Here is an 18,553-nt window from a genome sequence, read left to right as displayed (position 1 = left end):
GTTGTTAAGACCTTGAATTAATTTTTTTGATTGAAATATCACTAATATTATTCTGGAACTATGCTTGAGTTCAATGAACTTACTACTATTCCATTACAAATCCACATGAAACCAATTTTCTGGTAAAATGATTCTTGTTCTTTTCATTAGTACGACACACATATTAAGTTGTGCTTCATTTGTACTCCCCAATATAGATGTTAGTGGTGTAATGTATCATGTAGCAAAATTACATTTGCAGACAGCTTTACACTGTGTATTTATACCGAATGTCTCATGTGGTTACCAGTAATACCTATTAGTATGGAAAGAAGCTAGTATAAACTCTTAATTTTCAAACTACAATTTCACTCCTAAAGTGAGAAGCCTCGATTAGAAATAATGCTTTTGGGAAAATTATATCATTTAAACGGGCCTAGTAGTCTCAGATTTACATTAGGTGTAAGGTCCTGTTTCAAGGTTAACTCAGATCTAACATGGGGTTTGAATTCAGGGATGCCAATTTCAGAGATCAACTGTATTAACAGTGGAAATCTCATTAAATATATTTTCCTCAGGAGTTCTTCATTATCTAACCCATAATCTAGGAAAAACCATTCCTGAGAAATTCTGACTGTATCTGAACTGAAATGGGAACCTGATCCCTTTCAGACATGCCCCAAAAGCAGAACTGTAAAGGCAGTTTCCTGTCTGGAAATTAACATTTGAATCATCATAAATTCAAACAGATTCACATACAAGGTGCCTGCCACTTATCGCTTTAAAATAAGTCCTAAAGTTAAAAACCAGGCTCCGGTGACTTCAGATAAATTCTCTGGGAGTTCAGAGAGGATATGAGAATCATCTTAATTTTCTCTATGATGAAGCATAAAGCGCCATCATTTCCATCAGATTTCTACTGCATAGGTCTTGAAATGAACAGCGTCCACAGCTACACTAAAATGCAATAGATATCCTAAAAGCACACAGACCTGTGCATGACAGCAGGAAACGTGCCCAGAGTGACCTCACCACCCTCCCTTCTCCGTGCCCTGGGCAGCACCCAGGCCTGGTGCTGGAGGAGCAAGGTGTGCTGGGGTGAGCTCTCTGCACTCCTGCAGGCAGCTGCAGTGCAGGGGATCCAGCACCCAGAGGCGTGTCACTGTACACAGTGCATACAAACAGACATTTAGATAGGCAGTGGAGCACTCAGGCAGTTTGCTCATGGCTTACATCCTGACTGGCTGCAAGCTACCAAGTTATCCCACAGATTTTAAACATCAGGGTACTTTTGCAGGTAGCATTTTTATTTATGAGCTCGTGCACCAGGAGAAAAGCTGCTGGGCTTTTTCTCCTGAAAGGGCAAGGGACAGGGTTTGTCTCCAGAATCTGATTTCTGCATGCACTGGGACTGATTCATTTATCACTTCCACTTGCTTCTGCCAGCAGGAACTTCGGCTGCGAGCTGCTGTGGTGGGAAACCCAAGTGTAGAGCCACTCAAGGTGTGAGCAAGCCATGTTCAAGGAGGGCAAGAGCCAGCTGGCACAGCAGACTCTGTAGGTGTGGCAAACTGAAAAGCAGGAATAGTAAGTTCTCCTAGGAGATGCACTGATTCCATATTTACTGGGCAACTTCCAGTGTCAGGCATCTTAAGGAGAACATGTCCCACTCCACAGCTGCCTGCTGCTGGCAAAAATTATGGGATAGGTAATGACTGAGTATCACTTGAGCTTACACACCTTTGGGCACAATTCAACCCATGGGAAACTCAGGCCTCACCTTTTAGTATTATTGTTAATTACTTACCTGCCTGTTGTCTTTCCTGGAATAGGACACGACTGTCACACTGTACTGTGAGGTAAGCCAAGCAAGGGGTGAGTGTAGATCACAAACCACCCTGCAGGACTGTGTTTGCACACTCCTTATGTAGACCTGTGGCACCACAAAGTCCTGCCTGAGCTGCTCACCTTGGGCAGTCTAGACCTGGGCTGAAGGGCAGCAGTTGTTTAAACAGCACAAAGCACAGCTACAAGTCAGTGGAACACGAGTCATAAGGTTTGCTGTGCATGAATGGTTTTCATAAAACATGTCTGTAAAAATGAAATGTGATTGGATCACAGCAACAGCAAATGTATGGTCAAACCTCCAGCTCCACACTCACTCATGGACATTGTCTGTGCCAGTGCACCTAAATGTGCATGTTCTTGCACACAGACATATAAATATCTGGGTTTAGGCAAACAGAGGGAATATAAGGAGTAATTAACCTATTTAAGATCTGAAAGGGACCAGGCACTCTTTGTTCACATGAGGAGAGTCACCATATCACTAACGATCCCGAGCTCAGTTTAATGCTTCATCCACAGGACAGCACTCCTAGGAAAACCACTTGCTAGTTTAAGATGAGAATTGATCTGTTAATCCTCCAAAATGTGTAACTCTCCTAATAAGTGATATAAAACATTATGAATCACAATTGGCACTATAATTTCAAAAGAAAATGTCCATTTGGGACATCTAAATTTGAGACCTCATGGTGTCATGCAGACTGAATTGTTTAAAAATGGTAATAATGATGGAAAGAAAATTATGCACCATAAGGTTTTAAATAAGAAGCAGAATTTCTTAAACTTTAACACATTTTTTGAATGAGTAAAACAGGATTAAAGGCCAGACTCACATTACTACTGCAGGTTTTGTATCGAATATTCCGACCTTCACAGTTCCTAAAAAGAAAGAGTAAAAATGGTTACACTGTGTAATAGCAAAACACAACCTTGCCTGTATTACAGCTACTTATTCTCTCGAAAATTAGACTTTTATTGCTACTGCCCTGCCATAACCTAGACTCAAAATACAAGGTTTAAATACAAAGGGGATCTGGGTATTCAGCTTTACACTGCTGTCTCTCCTCAGTAAAGAACGTGTGACTTTCCCTGTAAGCCAAATTTACTGCAAACCATATGAAAAACACATTTATTTTGTGAAAAAGACATCTCTAAGCCTGCTGTATGCTGATTGCAACCAAGTTATTTCTAATAAACGGGATGTGACCTAGAGGAGAAGATCAGAATATCTGATTCAGAATTTTAAATTAAACAGAATTCTCAGGGACTGCATGCAAATGTGCCCAAAGCATGTGAATCCTGACATCCAGGCAATGCAGATGCTCAGTCTGTTGTTAGTAGCTGAAATAAAAGGCATGTAATAGAGTCATGGTTATTTATTGTGGTCTCATAAATCTGGGGAGGTTGGGTTTCACACTTTTTTAAAGATACACTCTGCCAAACTTCTCACTAACAAACCAGCACTTTTGCACAGTGTAAGATATTCTTCTATGCTAAAAATGGCAATATCAAGACTTTGAAAGAACTTAAAACATATTTCAAATGACTGGAAAAGAAATTATAATTAGTGATTTGTCTAAAATCAGGAACAGTATTTTGGAATAATTCCTTCATACCAAAAAGATGCGCCTTACATTAAAAATATGTGAACATATAGCTGATAATTTATATCTCTTTGATTAAATTTTCTTCTTCTTGCATGAAAATAACATTTTTTAATAATGTCTAAGAGAGACTGAAAAATAACATTTGAAAAGGAAAAATAAATGGATGCCTGAAGCAAGAGCTGAGCTCAGCTCAGCTGAAAGTACACCTGTTAAAGCTCAAGGTATTTCAAGTCTCAAATTTCCAGTCTTTTGCAAAACTTACTGCATCACAACATGCATATTAAAAATGTTTATGATACACAAAAATGTGAAAACTTTGTTTCACAGTTGTGTGTTTCCCGGACATTACTACAAAAATCAAGCATAGAAAAAACCTTTTAAACTATGTGTTTGTCAAGGTATGGAAAACACATGTTTTTCACAGGGGAACACATTAAAAATATTAATAAAACCACATTGGAATTTATACTGCTGCAATTTATTGAGCTTGTTTCACAGTCCCTAACACACTGGTAGAGTATCAAGGCTTCTTGCTGGAACTATTACTTTTCTCCAAGGTCTTTGTGCAATTTTTCACTAAAAGAAACAGGCAGTGCTTTAATCAATCTTCTTTAGCTCTATATTTCATATAGTTTGCCCTTAAGTAGGACATCACACTCCAAGCCTTCTTTAAGAAAAAGTGACTTCCTGGCTGATACTGCATTCAGCTAAATAAAAATGTAAACACAACCATCAGTTTTAAAAATGTTTAAGAATAATTCAAGTGAAATAGGCAATTATGGATGCCAGCACAGATGCCTCAAAGCTGGCTGGGATCTTGTCTTGCCTGACTACAGGCTTGGTGCATTATTCCTACTTTAAGGATTGTACCAACAAGTCCTGCATTAGTCCAGTTTTACCACTGAGGTAAAAGGCTTTCACTGCATGTATTCTTCTCTTCAAGTCACACTAACACTTATACATGAAAACATACAGCTACCAGGACCACTGCACGGGAAGAACTGGCAGGGAAGAATCAGAGCATCAATTTGGTTGGAAAAGATCTCTGAGATCATCGAGCCCAACCTGTGACCCAATGCCACTGTGTCACTTTAGACCATGCACAGAGTGCCAGGTTCAGTCCTTCCTTAAACACTTCCAGGGACAGCGACTGCAGTGCCTTCCTGGAGGGCCCATTCCAGTGTCTAATCACCTTTCTGAGAAGAAATTCCTCCTAACATCTAACCTGAATCTCCCTTGGTGCGGTTGGAGACTACGGCCTCCTGTCCTTCCTTCCCTGACAGAAAGCAGCATTTGATACATCCATATGAGCAGCACATTATGTCAAGTCACGTCCAAGCACAGGCTAATTTGTACACAGGTGACTCACCCTTTGATCTGTATTACAGTGAAAAGGACTCCCCCCTCTATTTGACCATACCAAATAAGTAATTCCTGCCATTCCACAATCATACTTCACAACACGTTAAAGGTCAGAATTAAAGCCTGACTTATTTGTCTACTACAAACACGTATTAAAAGCAGTATTTTATAACACTTGATCTGTCTTTCACAGCACTTAGTCTCAGAAACAGAAGCAACCAGGAGAGGATTGGAAATGTGCCAGAGCTGCAGAAGAACCCCCACACACCAGCTCATGGCTTACCTGCCATTTAAGCATCTCCTCAGAGAGTAGGAGGCTCCCCCTCCACAGGTCCGTGAGCAATCACTCCAGGCCCCCCAGGCATCCCAGGAATCATCCTTATCTTCATCTGAGCGGGTTGTTCTGGAGCTCTAAAGGAAAAGAAAAGAAGATGGAAAGGAGGAAAAAAAAATGTTTGGAGTATGTTTTACTGCTTGGCATTAATAGTACTAATTATGTTACTTTGCTGCTTATTTACCATATTTCAAATTTACTATTTTAATGCATAATAATTATATGGGGGGAAAGCACAGCCTTTGAAGATCCGTGTAGATGATGTGCTGTGTCCTGCCAAAGCACTGCTGTGCCCAAACATGCTGCTGTTCCCAACTCCTCTATGCCCAGCTTGCTGTGTAGGAACTAAACAGTCCCAAGCACACAGACAAGGCACTGTGTTCAAACATATGATGGGCCTGTTACAATGGAACCAGGATTTTTAGAATTCTATATTACACCCAACTTAAAACACCAATTTCTCAAACCACCTCGGTGATAGTTTGCACATAAAAATACCACTAACATAAAGTAATGGCTTTTGGCATCGTTATGAAAGTCAGATTGTGCATAAGAGTGAGGCAGTGAGTAATTTTTCTCAGGTGGCAGAGAATATTGACCAATATTTACTCTGCCCCAAAAGAGTTACCACTGAGAGAACATGACAATTTAATTCAAGCTTTAAGAAACAACTATTGCCAGCCAATTTTTTTTATTATTGTTCTCATTGACATCAGTGCTCAACTTGTCAAAAAAAAAGCTAATTGTTTACTAGAGGATAAGCATCTCTATTTGAACACTGAATTGCAGAAGGTCTAAAAACATCAGCGGCTTTTAAACTTTCTTGTTCTTATAAATTTACAAATTTTACAATTGCTTGCCGTAAAGCTTTAAAAGCACTCTTAGGCCAATCTACCATTCCAAAAACGATAGAGCCCAGCTCTGCCAAGATCCCCGAGGAATTTTCACACTGATGCTGGGTTTACTTTATATCAGAAGCCAAGTCTGAAATGTCTGACACTGAAAATGGAATCAACTGCCTTCAGTCTTGACAAAAAAAGCTCAGCACTCCCCAACAAGTCACTCGGCACATGAAAATAAATCAAGATGAACAACAGGGTCACTTCTTTCAAATTTATGGGTGCAAAATTATTTTGTTCTCGCAAGTCCAAAGCAAATGATTGGATTTCAGCATGTTGAGGAATGACTAAACTTGTGATATTAAAAAAGCAACACTTGCCATTCTTTTTTAGAATAGCTAGTTTCTTTTGACAAAGCAGTGACAATGCCTAAAATAATCCTAACTTCATAATTGTATTAAAACCAGCCACATGATATTAACAGACAGAATGTCATCCAAAGCTCTAAACAAAGTCCAGTTGTTCACTTCCCAAACTGCTTTGATAAAAGCCATTGTTCTGGACTGTATCTAATTAAAAAGCTGTAAATACTATGGCGATCAAAGCAGAACTTTATGCCAACAAAGCCTTCTTTAGAATCATTGACTAATTCAGTGCCCACAGTGTTGATTTAAGCTCCAGCTAGTTCAAGCTATTTGTCCCATGGGAAAGAGTTAAAAGCAGCTTGCACTGACTTAGTAATTTACTACCAAAATAATATTGATTTACTAGCTGTCTGGTTTCATAAACTCTACACATTACATTTGTCTTCACCATGGTACTAAATTGAAGTCAAATAAAGAAAAGATCACCAGCATCATGATTTACACCAACAAAGCCTTGGAAACTCATTTAGGAATCAAATAGAGAGCTAATTGCAATTGGACACAGAAGGATATTATTGTACGTCAGGACTGCATTCCCAGCTTGCTTGACTTCAATTTTTCGGCCTTTATTGTCTTCAATTATAATTCCAACATGGTTCAGCAGTGAAAAATTGAACCAAATTAGAATAGTTTTTCCTTTAGTGCCTTAATTTTGCAACAGATGAAGTACAACACATATATTTTGCATATTCTTTGTGGACGTATTTATGTACCAGCACAAATGTAATTGTGTGCATGGACATGCACATGTGCACCCATGATGTTACATGATGAAGCCACAAGTGCTGCAGTGAATCCAGATAAAATAACTTCAACCAGCTATAAACACAACCTAGATTGTTTGCTGCTCTTTACATAGAGCTGGATGCGAAAACACGTCACTGGGAGAGTTGTACCACATGTGAACAGAGGGTTAGAGGCAAACATTGCAGTCAGAGCAACAACCTAAACAAAGTTTCTGCAGAAATACAGTATATATGACAAAGGTAAACTCAAAATATTTCATCCCAATCTAACTCATTTTGAAAGCAAAAAAGTCACAACACTAAACATGAACCTGGACAATGATTATTTGAATCAGGGGGTAAGGGAAAATTAAATCTTAGTTTTGAAGCATTTGATGACACAGACAGAGCCTCAAAGACTGAGATGAGAATTTGCCAAGGCTTCCTTGAGGTCTGAGGCCCAGTGATGTGCAATCTGAGCTCTGGGCTCAGATTTGAACAGAGGAGAAAGTGTTAGTGCCAGTTTCCCTTCTGTCCAGGGCTCTGGTTTTGCTTCTGTCACATATGGGCACATACTGCATCACCATGTTCTGAAAATTACTGGTGTGCATGGGTTCTCAGGCCATATTCCCCTTGCAACCTACTACCCAAAGTAACCCAGAGGAAGGGCACTGAGGTAAAATAAATGAAATCCAGATGTTAACAGGGCTGATCACTGCTCCAAAACAAGGGGATTTTTACTGTCACTTGTAGCACCCAGTAAATAACAACAGCTACATTGACACACATTACAAAAAAATCAAACACAGTGCTTTCAGATGAAGAAAAAAAGATTATTTGGCCAAACTTTTGTTTGGCTGTTAGGAAGGATGACATAATTGTCTTGAATTTGGTCATGCAGACTTCAAAGGAGAAGTGATGCCAGAGAACGAAGGTCAGTTTATGCAGTTTTATTATTATTCAGACAACTATTACATAAGGCTTGGATATGTAAATGTTTAGCATTCAGTGTAACAAACGTTCAGCTTCTCAACAGAAATGCCCTGATACCTTAAATGTTTGTTTTTACAGAGTTTTTAGCATACAATTTTTCTTTAAACACAAAGCAAGTCCATAGTATTTGACGCAAGAGTTACAGCAGCAGTATGTGCAGTGAAAGAAACGCAGAGACCTGGCACACAGATTCTCCTGCCAGGGTCCCCAGGTGACAGTCCCTGTGCCATGCACACATCAACACAAACCCTGCCCTGTGACAGCCCCATAGCACCTCCCCAGGGCAAGGTGCCCAGCTCTGTCAGGTTCTAGAAGAGATTCAGTGCAACCTCTGGGCAGCAGATGTAGCAGTGGTACACAGATCACCCCTGGGGCTGGATGGATGCACAGAAATTCAAACAAGTGAATGTGGCCCAGAAAATATAAATACGTCTCTGTCATTTCAAGTAAGGACTTGGATATGGAGGAATATTTACCAATACACCTGCTATTATGCCAACGTCACTGCAGCTCTCTGGGTGGCTGTGCTTTTGTTTTTCTCACAGCTGCTTACTAAACTGGTTTGTATTAATTCACTAAGGCTTGCCAAATCCTAAAAGAAAATCACCAAAAGGAGTTACGCTGGCACAGTTATAGCATATTTCTATTTAATAATGCATTTCTTATAATTAAATACAGAATTTAAGTTCTTCAGATTAAACTCATCCAAGGGAAGGAACCTGTTGAAGAGTATAAACATCACTTCTGTACCACTGAAGGCCTAAATTAAGCAACACCCAAAGCTCAGTGCTGGCCCTTCTCCCAGGAGTGAATTTCATCCTTGATGGTGTTTTGAAAAGAGATGAAGCATTTCCTTTTCATTGCTTCTTCCCACTCTCACAACCCATAAATACCATTAACACTGTTCTGACTTTCAGAGTCCTCCAAAGCACAAGGTTGTTTTGCTCTTCACTAATCTTCATGTGCAGCACTGCTCTGTGCCATTTGCTCCTCCTCATACCTGCAAGAGCTCCAAAGAGAGGTAGCACAAGCAATTATGGCACTGAAGGGAACACATCCTGCCTGAGTAGCTCTGTGATGCATTTCCCAGATCCTTGTTTCCAGACACTGCACTTGGTGGAAGAGGAATCAAATTGCACTGATGACTATCCGTGAGCAGGAAAGAACAAGTACTTACCTGCAATAATCACTGGATGTGCTATTCGGCCTCAGAACTGCATCCTTCACTTTTAACTCTGGCTGTTATGTCTAGAGCTTTGAAACAAGCTGTACTAGCAATCTCTTTCACTGCTAAGGTCACATACAAAAGTGATTTACACCTCTGTTTTGTATTGTAAGTGAGATGCAGAATGCAGATTACAGATCTAGGAAAAACTATTTCACTTGTGGCAGTGACTAAATAGAACAGTCAAAACATATTTCCAGACAAATAAGAATTATTAATAAAAGATCTTGCATTACCTGGTTTTAGCTTAAAAACTCCTCTTGTTTCCTTAAAACAGGTTTCAAGACATTTCCTGGTCTAATTCTGCTATTGCTGAGTGCATTATGTATTACCTAATTGTGCACTGTATATGTCATTGAGTTTAATAAATACTTTACTTCTATGTACCAAAGTAAATTATGTATTACTCTGTATGTTAATAAGAACCTATCTGGAATTTTTAAATCCTGGAGAAAAAACAATGCATCATTATTTTAGACTGATAAAAAACACCTGGGAGTAAATGCAGTTATTTTAAGCAGATGTTTAGAATTATTTCATTTTTAAATTGTTAACATTGTTAACATTTAAATTGTTACATTACCTATTCCTTGCGCTTGGCCTCAGCACTGCAAACTCACAGTGAAATGGAACCTGTGCCCCATAATAACAGGAGCATTTCAGAAACACAAGCTGGTAAAGCTCAGTAACAAGGTGAATCACCAGCAAGGAATCAGCCAAAAGGCCAATGATGGACTTGTTGAGCTACATGAAAAAACACATCTGGGGGCTCAGATGGAATTTAGACCTCTCAGTGTTGAATTCTGCAACATATTTTCATTCTACAGAAGTTTTGAATAAATTCAAATTTTGGAGAATAAAGCATGCACAAGTGTCACACACAGGAAATATTTACAGCATAATTAATTTTCATACTAAACTGAAGGCGAATCTCAGCGTGTTTTTCAGTGTTCTACTGCATCCAGATTTTTTCCGTTGTCAGAGTGTTGCAAAATTTCACATTGACAGCACAGGCCTGCTCTGCAGGAGTTGTCAGGACAGAGTTGGAGGTTTTGGCAGGTGGAGCAGGGATACTTGAGGCTTTTGGCATCCAGGAAGGGATGAAATGTTGCTTGGCTGTTTGGCACCTATGAGCTAGTTGAGGCTTTTGGCACTGAAAAGAGTCTGTATCCCCTCCTTCCTTCTTTGTGAGCAGTAAGAGAGGGAACATGGAATTTGTGGGCATGGAGAAGAAATTGAGGATCTCTCCCTAACCAGGCCAAGCAGAAAGCAACTGCACTGCAATACCTGACACCTACAGCTCTTTCTGCATCTAACTGCTAAGGACAGCACCTACATGTTCCTGCTAAAAGGAATCAGTATTGAAATACTTAAAGCATAATTAAGTTGCTATTTTTCAATTTCTGAGTTCATTATATTTTTCAGATGGGTTTACAAAAACTCCACACAAATTCTATTTTACTCTATTTTATTGACAGATTTGATGACCTAAATCAGAGTCCCAGGGCATCTTTTCATTCCACTGTTGACTTTGACAAGAGAAGCACTTGCCTCTGGCCTCTCTGAACAACAGCACACTGGTTTATTTTCTTGGATGATATTCCATAAATTAATATTTTGACAGAAAAACCTCTAGAAAAGAGAGAAACCCTTTTTAAAACCCTGATAAGCACATCCTGCAGATACTGGTGCATTACATCATTGGCAGTGCAGCTGAAAATCTAGACTTAGTTGCCCAAGTTTCCATTCATGCTTGCCCAGCCAGAGCCATATAAGCCCTGTATCTGCTTATCTGCAGAGGTAAATATTGTCCCACGTTCACCAGCATTAGAACATAGAGAAGATACTCTCCTGAGATCAAGGAGGAAGGCTATTCACTACCCTTGGTGATAGCTAGGGAGGCAGACCAAGTCTCTAATCAGCTTTTAGGTCCAATCACCCAGGACAGCTGCCCAGGAAGAAAAATATGAAAAAGTTGTTCCTGAGTTTCCAGTATTTAATTGTCTTCCAAGATTAAACAGTTCATGTGACTAGGTGGAGGGAAATATACAAATCTGAGCTCTCAATACATATCCATTCCTCTGAATCTGCCCCATCTGAAGGGGAAATTACACTGAGAAATGTTCAGCATCACTCCAATTCCCTCTGTTTCTAAGTGGTCAGGAGAATTTGAAGTTGAAGATTTGCATGTGTAGCTGGCAAACAGCTCCAAAGTCACAGAGCCTGGAGAACACACAGAGGTTCTGAAAGGAAGCATAACCAATAAACCAATACAAACTGTAGCACACTCTGCCCACTTTCTCAGTAGCCAGCCTGAGGCAAGCACTTGGCAGAGCTTGGAAGAGAGATAAAGGCAGAATATTAAAATGGGTAAAAAAAAGACAGAATGGAATGCTTTATAATGTTTCTTAGAAACATGATATTCTTTTCAAAAGATCATTGATTATATTAACATTCCCAATGAAGAACTTAGAAGTTATACGCTCAAATGTAAGGAAAAAATAACTATCAATTATCATCAATTAGAAGACATTCTCCAAAATATGGTATTTAAATACTCAGTCCTTGCATATAGCTGTGCAAGGAAAACTTGGCACAGACATAATGAGAGTTTTTTAAGGTTATGCATTATGTTCATTTTATGGATGAAAATCTGACCTCAGGAAGAAGGATGAAGTGCTTTGTGAGAGTAGCACAGCTGAGAATTTTATCTCAGTGCCCAAAGGCAGATTTTCATGCACCTTGTAGAGCTCTTCCACCTCCTGTTTTGCAACTCCAAACATTGGCCTTTCAAATGTGGGTATGTACAGTAGGTACAAAGTGTGAGGGGGAAGACAATCTTCAAAACATTTGGATATGTTCATTATCTCTGGGCCTACTTAAAAATTTGCATTAACGCCAGTCCATATATTTCCTGGAGTTCATAAAACAGTAATAATGCATGAAAACTTTACTGAATGCATATTCAAAATTTGCACCTGGATACCGTGGGTTTTTCCACCTTCACACAGCACACCACATGTTCCCCATCCAGCACAAACAGTGTGACAGGTCAGCCAGAGTCCAACATGCAGAATGCCTCAGGTGCATAATAGAAAAAGATTCCAATTTCTGGGAAGTATATCTGGCATTATTTTTTTGAATTAACTTATTAAATGTATTTGCAAACATCCAAATGAAGGTTCTTTTAAATGCTTTACCATGCAAATTTTAAAACTGGTCTCACTTCAGCACATGCACTGGAAAAAAAGTAACAGATGAAAATGTGGGCATTATGTCTGTGAAAGGAGAGGACCATCAGCTCTCAAAAATCACACTGGGGCACATTGGTGTCACTGTCAAATATGCAAAATCTTTCCTGTTGAGGTTTATTTTTCAGAGGTTTTTTATCCACATTCTGATGCCATATGAAATTGCAATCCTACTTCTGTGACTACATATTTCCAATGCTGTTAAATAATGCTCTCCATGTAAAAAAACCAGTGCAAACAAAAAGAAACCCTGAGCATTTTTCCTGAGGGTCAGGCAGCTATCATAGACCCATCACCTTTAGATAAAATTTCTGTGCTGGTTTAGGACTCCTCACGTCCTTCTTGATGGGCTCATTTGATGGAGACCCACTTGCCAGTATTTGAGGAAGTCATTCCAGGCTAAGGAGAACTATGACAGGAATGCTCTCAATGACTGAACCTCCAGATTAAAATCAGTCAGGCAGCAAACTTACAGTTCACTGTAGGAGAAGAGTGACAGGGGAGAACATGGGGGGACACTTGATTCTCAGCCTACAGGTGAGCTGTAAGAACCACAATCACCATCAAAATCTCTCCTGCTGCTTTGTGGTGGTCCTGGCAGCCTTTGCCCAGATTGCCACAGCAAAGTGAAGTACGGGAAAGGCTGTTCTGCTCCCGTGAATGCTCACACAGCCCGAGGGTACTCCCACCCTACAACGGATTGACATAATGGCACCACTTGCTCACACAACCCTATTAATTTCTGTATTGTGCTGAACTTGTTGAAGGGCTGATTTTCCACGACTCTTGTGTACAAAACTTACAGGCAGGTTATGGAAAAGTAAATCAAGAGGGAGTGTGGGCATTTAAAATTACACATTGTGCATGCTATTTCCCTAACAGTTTATAATGTCATAAACAAGCTTTATTCCATCACAGTGACACATGAGGCATTTGACTTAAAGCAATACCCTAAAAACCATCACTTAAAAACACACAAGTCATTGACACTTATGTATAGTACCCTCATACACATGCTTTTGAAAGAAAAGTTATGTTTTCACTATTTGGTTACAGCTTTTTTGTTGTTGTTATTTTTAAAGAAAATGTTTAGAAAATTTACAATGAAAAAATGCACTGAAACCAATCCTTTTTCTCAGAAAAAAACTACTGCACCTCTAACTTTTAAAAGAGCCCCAATACATACATTTTAAAAATTTGTTTAAAATAATTTTCCTAACTTGAGACACTGTCTGCCAAGTTCCTGCTAGAAGCAAAATTTTATGGCTAACTGCCAAGCCTATGCATAAAAGGAGTTTATAGGGGAAATACTGACAGAAGAATAAAGTGTAGCAAGAGCAACCAGTATAGGAAAGTCTTTCTTGTGCATTTTGTCTATCCATAATCTGCAATTTCATAACCCTGGATATTGGGTTATTGCACTCCTGCCTGCCTCAATTTCATACCAGGATTATCCATAGGGCCAGACCAATAATTTGATTATAGGTATTTATACCCTATCACTGAGACAAGGCATCCAACCTCCTCATTTGTGAACAAGTGATTCCACTCATGTCTCCTGCCTCATCCTGCTATTTAATACTACATGTAGCACTTTTAATGGCAATATTTCTATAAACATAATGCAAAACAGATCACAGACCATGAGCAGATACAGCAGGCAACAGAACAAATGTCAAAAGGAAATATATTAAATCCATATTTTTAGATGACAGCAATTATACAAATCCTAATTTCTATTTCTATAAATGGAAACAAATTCAAACCTTATTCATTTCAAAATAATTATTTTATGTTAGTGTATTTTTTGCCCCTGATTTTTAAGGTAGATATCACTTTTTGAATAGCCATTTTAAATTAACATACTGAAGGAGAAGATTTACTAAGCCTATAACTGAAAAGCAGTATGACTGAAATTCTGCTCAAAGTAACTCTAAAACTTGTCAGCCTGATCACGGTGCCTCTTTACTGTGGCATAAATCAAATTTAGCCAGATGAGTTTTCTTCTCAGAGAAAGCAGTTCTTGCCCCTTTAACCATGAGCTGATCTTTGGGTGATATTAAGCAATGGCATAACTGATCAAAAATTAAAATTTCAGTGTTTCTTTTTATTATTCATCTTAACTTCAAGAATAATTTTTAAGTTTTCTTAGCTCCACTGGCCCCAGCTGATTTCCTGCCCTTGAAGAACAGTTTCCTTCATTGTTTGGAAGGGGTTGCTTTACACAGGGCAGCCTGTCTTGAAGATGTTGGGAACCTTCCTTGGTGGGCACCTGCACCAATCAAACAGGTCCTCAAGCTGCTTCTGTGCTCTCCCAGAGGTGTAACTTCTGTTTCATCTCTGTTTATTCACAGTCAAAAGCTTGTACCAATTCTGACATCTCAAGCTTCCTCCAGCTATGTTGCCTCACAAGCAACAAAATACACTTAGATTTGTCAGGAAGGGTTTGTGGGGTTTTTTAGATAATTAAAAAAAAAAATAAAAAAACCAACCAATCAAAAAAACCCAAACATTAAAATCTCCTCCCTATATCTCATCTTGAAGAACACCTCAATATTCAGAAGTTCTGAGGGCAGATTTTGGATATAACTTATGTACAGGTTAAAAAAAGACTGTTGCTGAGGAAAAAAAAAAAGGTCCATGTGCAGAGAACAGTTTCCCAGAAATGTATTTTATGTGGGATTAAAAATGTAATATTCTCTTGTCATTCCTTTCCACTTTAAGTCAAATAAAATATAATCCACTGAAATTCATTTGATATCTGGTGAATAGTTTTCCTTTTATTGATTGTCTAGCTTCCAGCTTTGGGAGAAAAAAAACCTGTCTAGAGAACTGTTACAATGGCAGCACAGGTCTAGATCCAATTCCCAAAGAAGCAAGAGAAAAAGCCACTGACTTCAAATAAAGGAAGATGAGGGCTTAATTACACATGTAGGGTAAAGACATATATTTCCCCATTTGGAAAAATGTTAGCACAACTTGCTTTCTCTTCTATGTCCAAGTTCCTGGCTTTTAATTCTCCAAAGACAGAATTATCCAATGAGTAGCATTCATGGGAGAAAAAGACAATTTCATCTATCTTGAGTTGACTCTGATTTCGTTCCAGATCTCTACTACTGTGTGTGTTTCACCACAGCATCTTTAGCACTCGGCACAGGGCAGCAGGCCTGGATATGGAATATTAACATGACTCTTTCCATATCTGTTCAGTGCCAGTGTTTCCTATTATCAGTCCAATATTTTATGGTTATTGTATTAGCTTCCCAGCAGTACCTTCTCAAGTTCTGTAGCCTGAAACCTCCATTAACAGATGCTAAATACAATAGTTGTTTTTCACTTTTAGATCTTGTGAAAGCCCATAAAAATGAGTGGTCAGTTTGTCCAACTTTCTGAAGAAATTTTCCAAGATTTGAATGGGCAACATATAAAACCACTAAAAATACTCTTGGCAGCTCATTCATTTGGATTATGTTCCTTCTGCCAAGCCAACTAATGAATAGCTTATTCCAAGATAGGACTTCCGCATGAATTTTTTGTAGTAAAGGTAAGAATATCTATTTATAAAATTCCCTGGTTGCTTGTATTTGAAGGGTTTGGAGAAGGAAGGAGTTTGGGGGGGATTTTGTGGGTTCTGGGTTTTATTATTAGCATTTGGACTTAAGGAAAATTTGTGTAAATAAATTTTAACCAATAAATTCCCTTTTTGCTTTTAATTGTGCTATATACCCTGGTAAATGAAAGATAACCAAACTATCACTGTCAGGCACTCAGAGAATAAAGCTTGATATAAAAGCCATTGAATCTAATGGAAAGTATCTCACTCACTTGGTTGGGTTTTGTATAGGACCTACAAGAACCCGTGAATTCCATGGCAGATACAGCCAAACTACAGACGGGGATGTGATTTCTTACACACATGGGCAGATAAAGATCAAAGAAGAGGGGAAAAATCTCCCACATACTTTTCTCAACTTCATTCCTTTCACCAGTCTCCCCTAGCTATAAAGTATTTGTTTAGACTCTAGAATTATGCTGCTTCAAATACCCTTAAAAAAGATCCACTTAAGAATACATTCTTATACACACACACAGATTTTAAATGGTGTTTTTTCCAACATCTTTAGCATAGCAAAGTTCCTTTTTTTGGCATGAAATAGAGAGATATCTTTTATGTCTTTTCCCATATTCCATATACAAATTGATTTTGAAAGCCTGAAACAACTTCCTGCTTGGTTGCACACATTTTTTCCACTGAAATATATAAAGCTGAATTAATTAAGTGAAGCTTTCCAGAGAGCTAGGAGATCAATGAGCTGTGCAGTCCACAACACACAGTTAACAGATTTTATGCGAGTTTATCCACTGTCAAATTTCAAACACTTTTAAATGTTCCACATTTTATGGCATTACTTATTTCTCTTCTTAAAATAGATCCTCAAAAGAGGCCTTTTTTTCCTCCAGAAAAGGTCTTGTTCTCCATTTATGAGTCAACTCAAAGACCACAACATAATTAGTTTATCATATTTATCTCGCTGAGCACAAAGGCAGATAAGCACCTGTATTTTTCCTCACTGATGCACTACATCTAAATTCCATAGTTTTTCTATACACATCATTCAACTCTATTAAAAATTACATGAGTAGCAGATTACGGGTTGAAAAATAAAGAACAAGTTTCTTAACCTTTGTAGAGAAGACAACTAGCTAATGGTAAAATATAAATTTGGCTTGTGATCTCATTCTTCTTTCCCCTTTGTACATTCAAAGCCACAGCAGCAGCTAGATAAGAATAACAAACAGGGAAGCTAGCTGCAGCAACAGGGAAATGCTGGGTTTGGAAGGCTTTGCAATCCTGGTCAACAAATAGATTTAAAAACAAGCTGGACAAATATCCACCAGGAGCAGTTCACTTGGATTTGATCCTGCCTGGAAGCCAAGCATAGACCAGAGCTGTTCTCCCTTTGATCTGTACCAGATATTGTGGTGGAGGAGAAGGCCAAGGTACAGCTACTCTGAAGAAGCAATCAGGATTCAGAACACCACAGTAACAAAAGGCCTCCACTGTTTTAATCCATAGGCCTTGCAATGTCTCACATCTGGCTCAAAAAGAAGGTCCATCACTCAGCTGTCTGTTCTTTCCAATATGTGTGTCCTGGTTTAGGCCTGCCAGAGGGAGGCCTCTTCCAAAACACGTTATCTCACAATATATTTCCCACTTTAAGCAGCATCCTTCAAATCATCTAACTACTGTTTTGCTCTACTCTTTTATCACAAATCAACTTTGTGTTTCTTATTTAATATAAAAGCAGCCTGGATGAATCAAGTCTTCTGTCTTCTGGAGGCTGGCTATACATACCTATTCCCAGATGGTCTGTCTGGAAACAGATATATTGCACACCCAAAAGCTACTTCTCTTTTGGGGCTTTTAAGCTTGCTGATGAACAGTTCCTGCCCAATTTAGATCATTAACTGAACTCCCAAATCCTCATCTGCACTATAAATATCACCTATTGTACCAATATATTTTCTCATTCTCTTGGCGACCATGGATTAACAGCTTTCTTTAGAAACTACTCATGAAACACTAGGAAACATCATAAACACAGACAACAGCTGCTATATGCACATTCATCTTCACTTTGCTTCACCTCAGCTCTCAGCATTTGCACATGGCCATGTGGAAGATACTGGGCTGTATTCTGTGTGATTCTGGGGAGCTGCAGAAGTCCCAGGGAGAGTGAAGAGGGGTAACCACCTTCCACTCATCCATGTTCTGAATCTGAGCTGCTGTAGGGGCAGTCCCTCCCCTGCCCTTCTGACACCTCTTTTCACAGCAGGTCACTGACCTTTCTGCAGGCTGCCTTACAGAGGATCTGACCTTAAGTTAGGCTTTACATTCGTGGTGTACACAATCATAAACCTACAGCACTACTGAGCCAAAGATGTTTTCCTCAGCCTCAGCACT

General features: G+C 39.0%; 1 protein-coding gene across 2 annotated transcripts in view; it reads right to left on the bottom strand.

The window, feature by feature from the left end:
* The window catches only part of ADAMTSL3 (ADAMTS like 3), a 168,092-nt gene that overhangs the window by 90,185 nt on the left and 59,354 nt on the right, over positions 1-18,553 (bottom strand). For both annotated transcript variants that reach the window (XM_041418466.1, XM_041418468.1), the window contains exons 4-5: positions 5,080-5,207; positions 2,661-2,706 (exon numbers count right to left, since the gene is read on the bottom strand). In XM_041418466.1, the coding sequence (XP_041274400.1) occupies positions 2,661-2,706; positions 5,080-5,207 (174 nt within the window). The remainder of the gene's footprint in view (positions 1-2,660; positions 2,707-5,079; positions 5,208-18,553) is intronic.

This window comes from Onychostruthus taczanowskii, unplaced genomic scaffold (genome assembly GCF_017590055.1).
Source record: "Onychostruthus taczanowskii isolate IOZ18803 unplaced genomic scaffold, ASM1759005v1 scaffold6, whole genome shotgun sequence".
Lineage (NCBI taxonomy): Eukaryota > Metazoa > Chordata > Aves > Passeriformes > Passeridae > Onychostruthus > Onychostruthus taczanowskii.
Note: the sequence above shows the minus strand (reverse complement) of the source record. Positions and strands in the feature narration are given on the sequence as shown.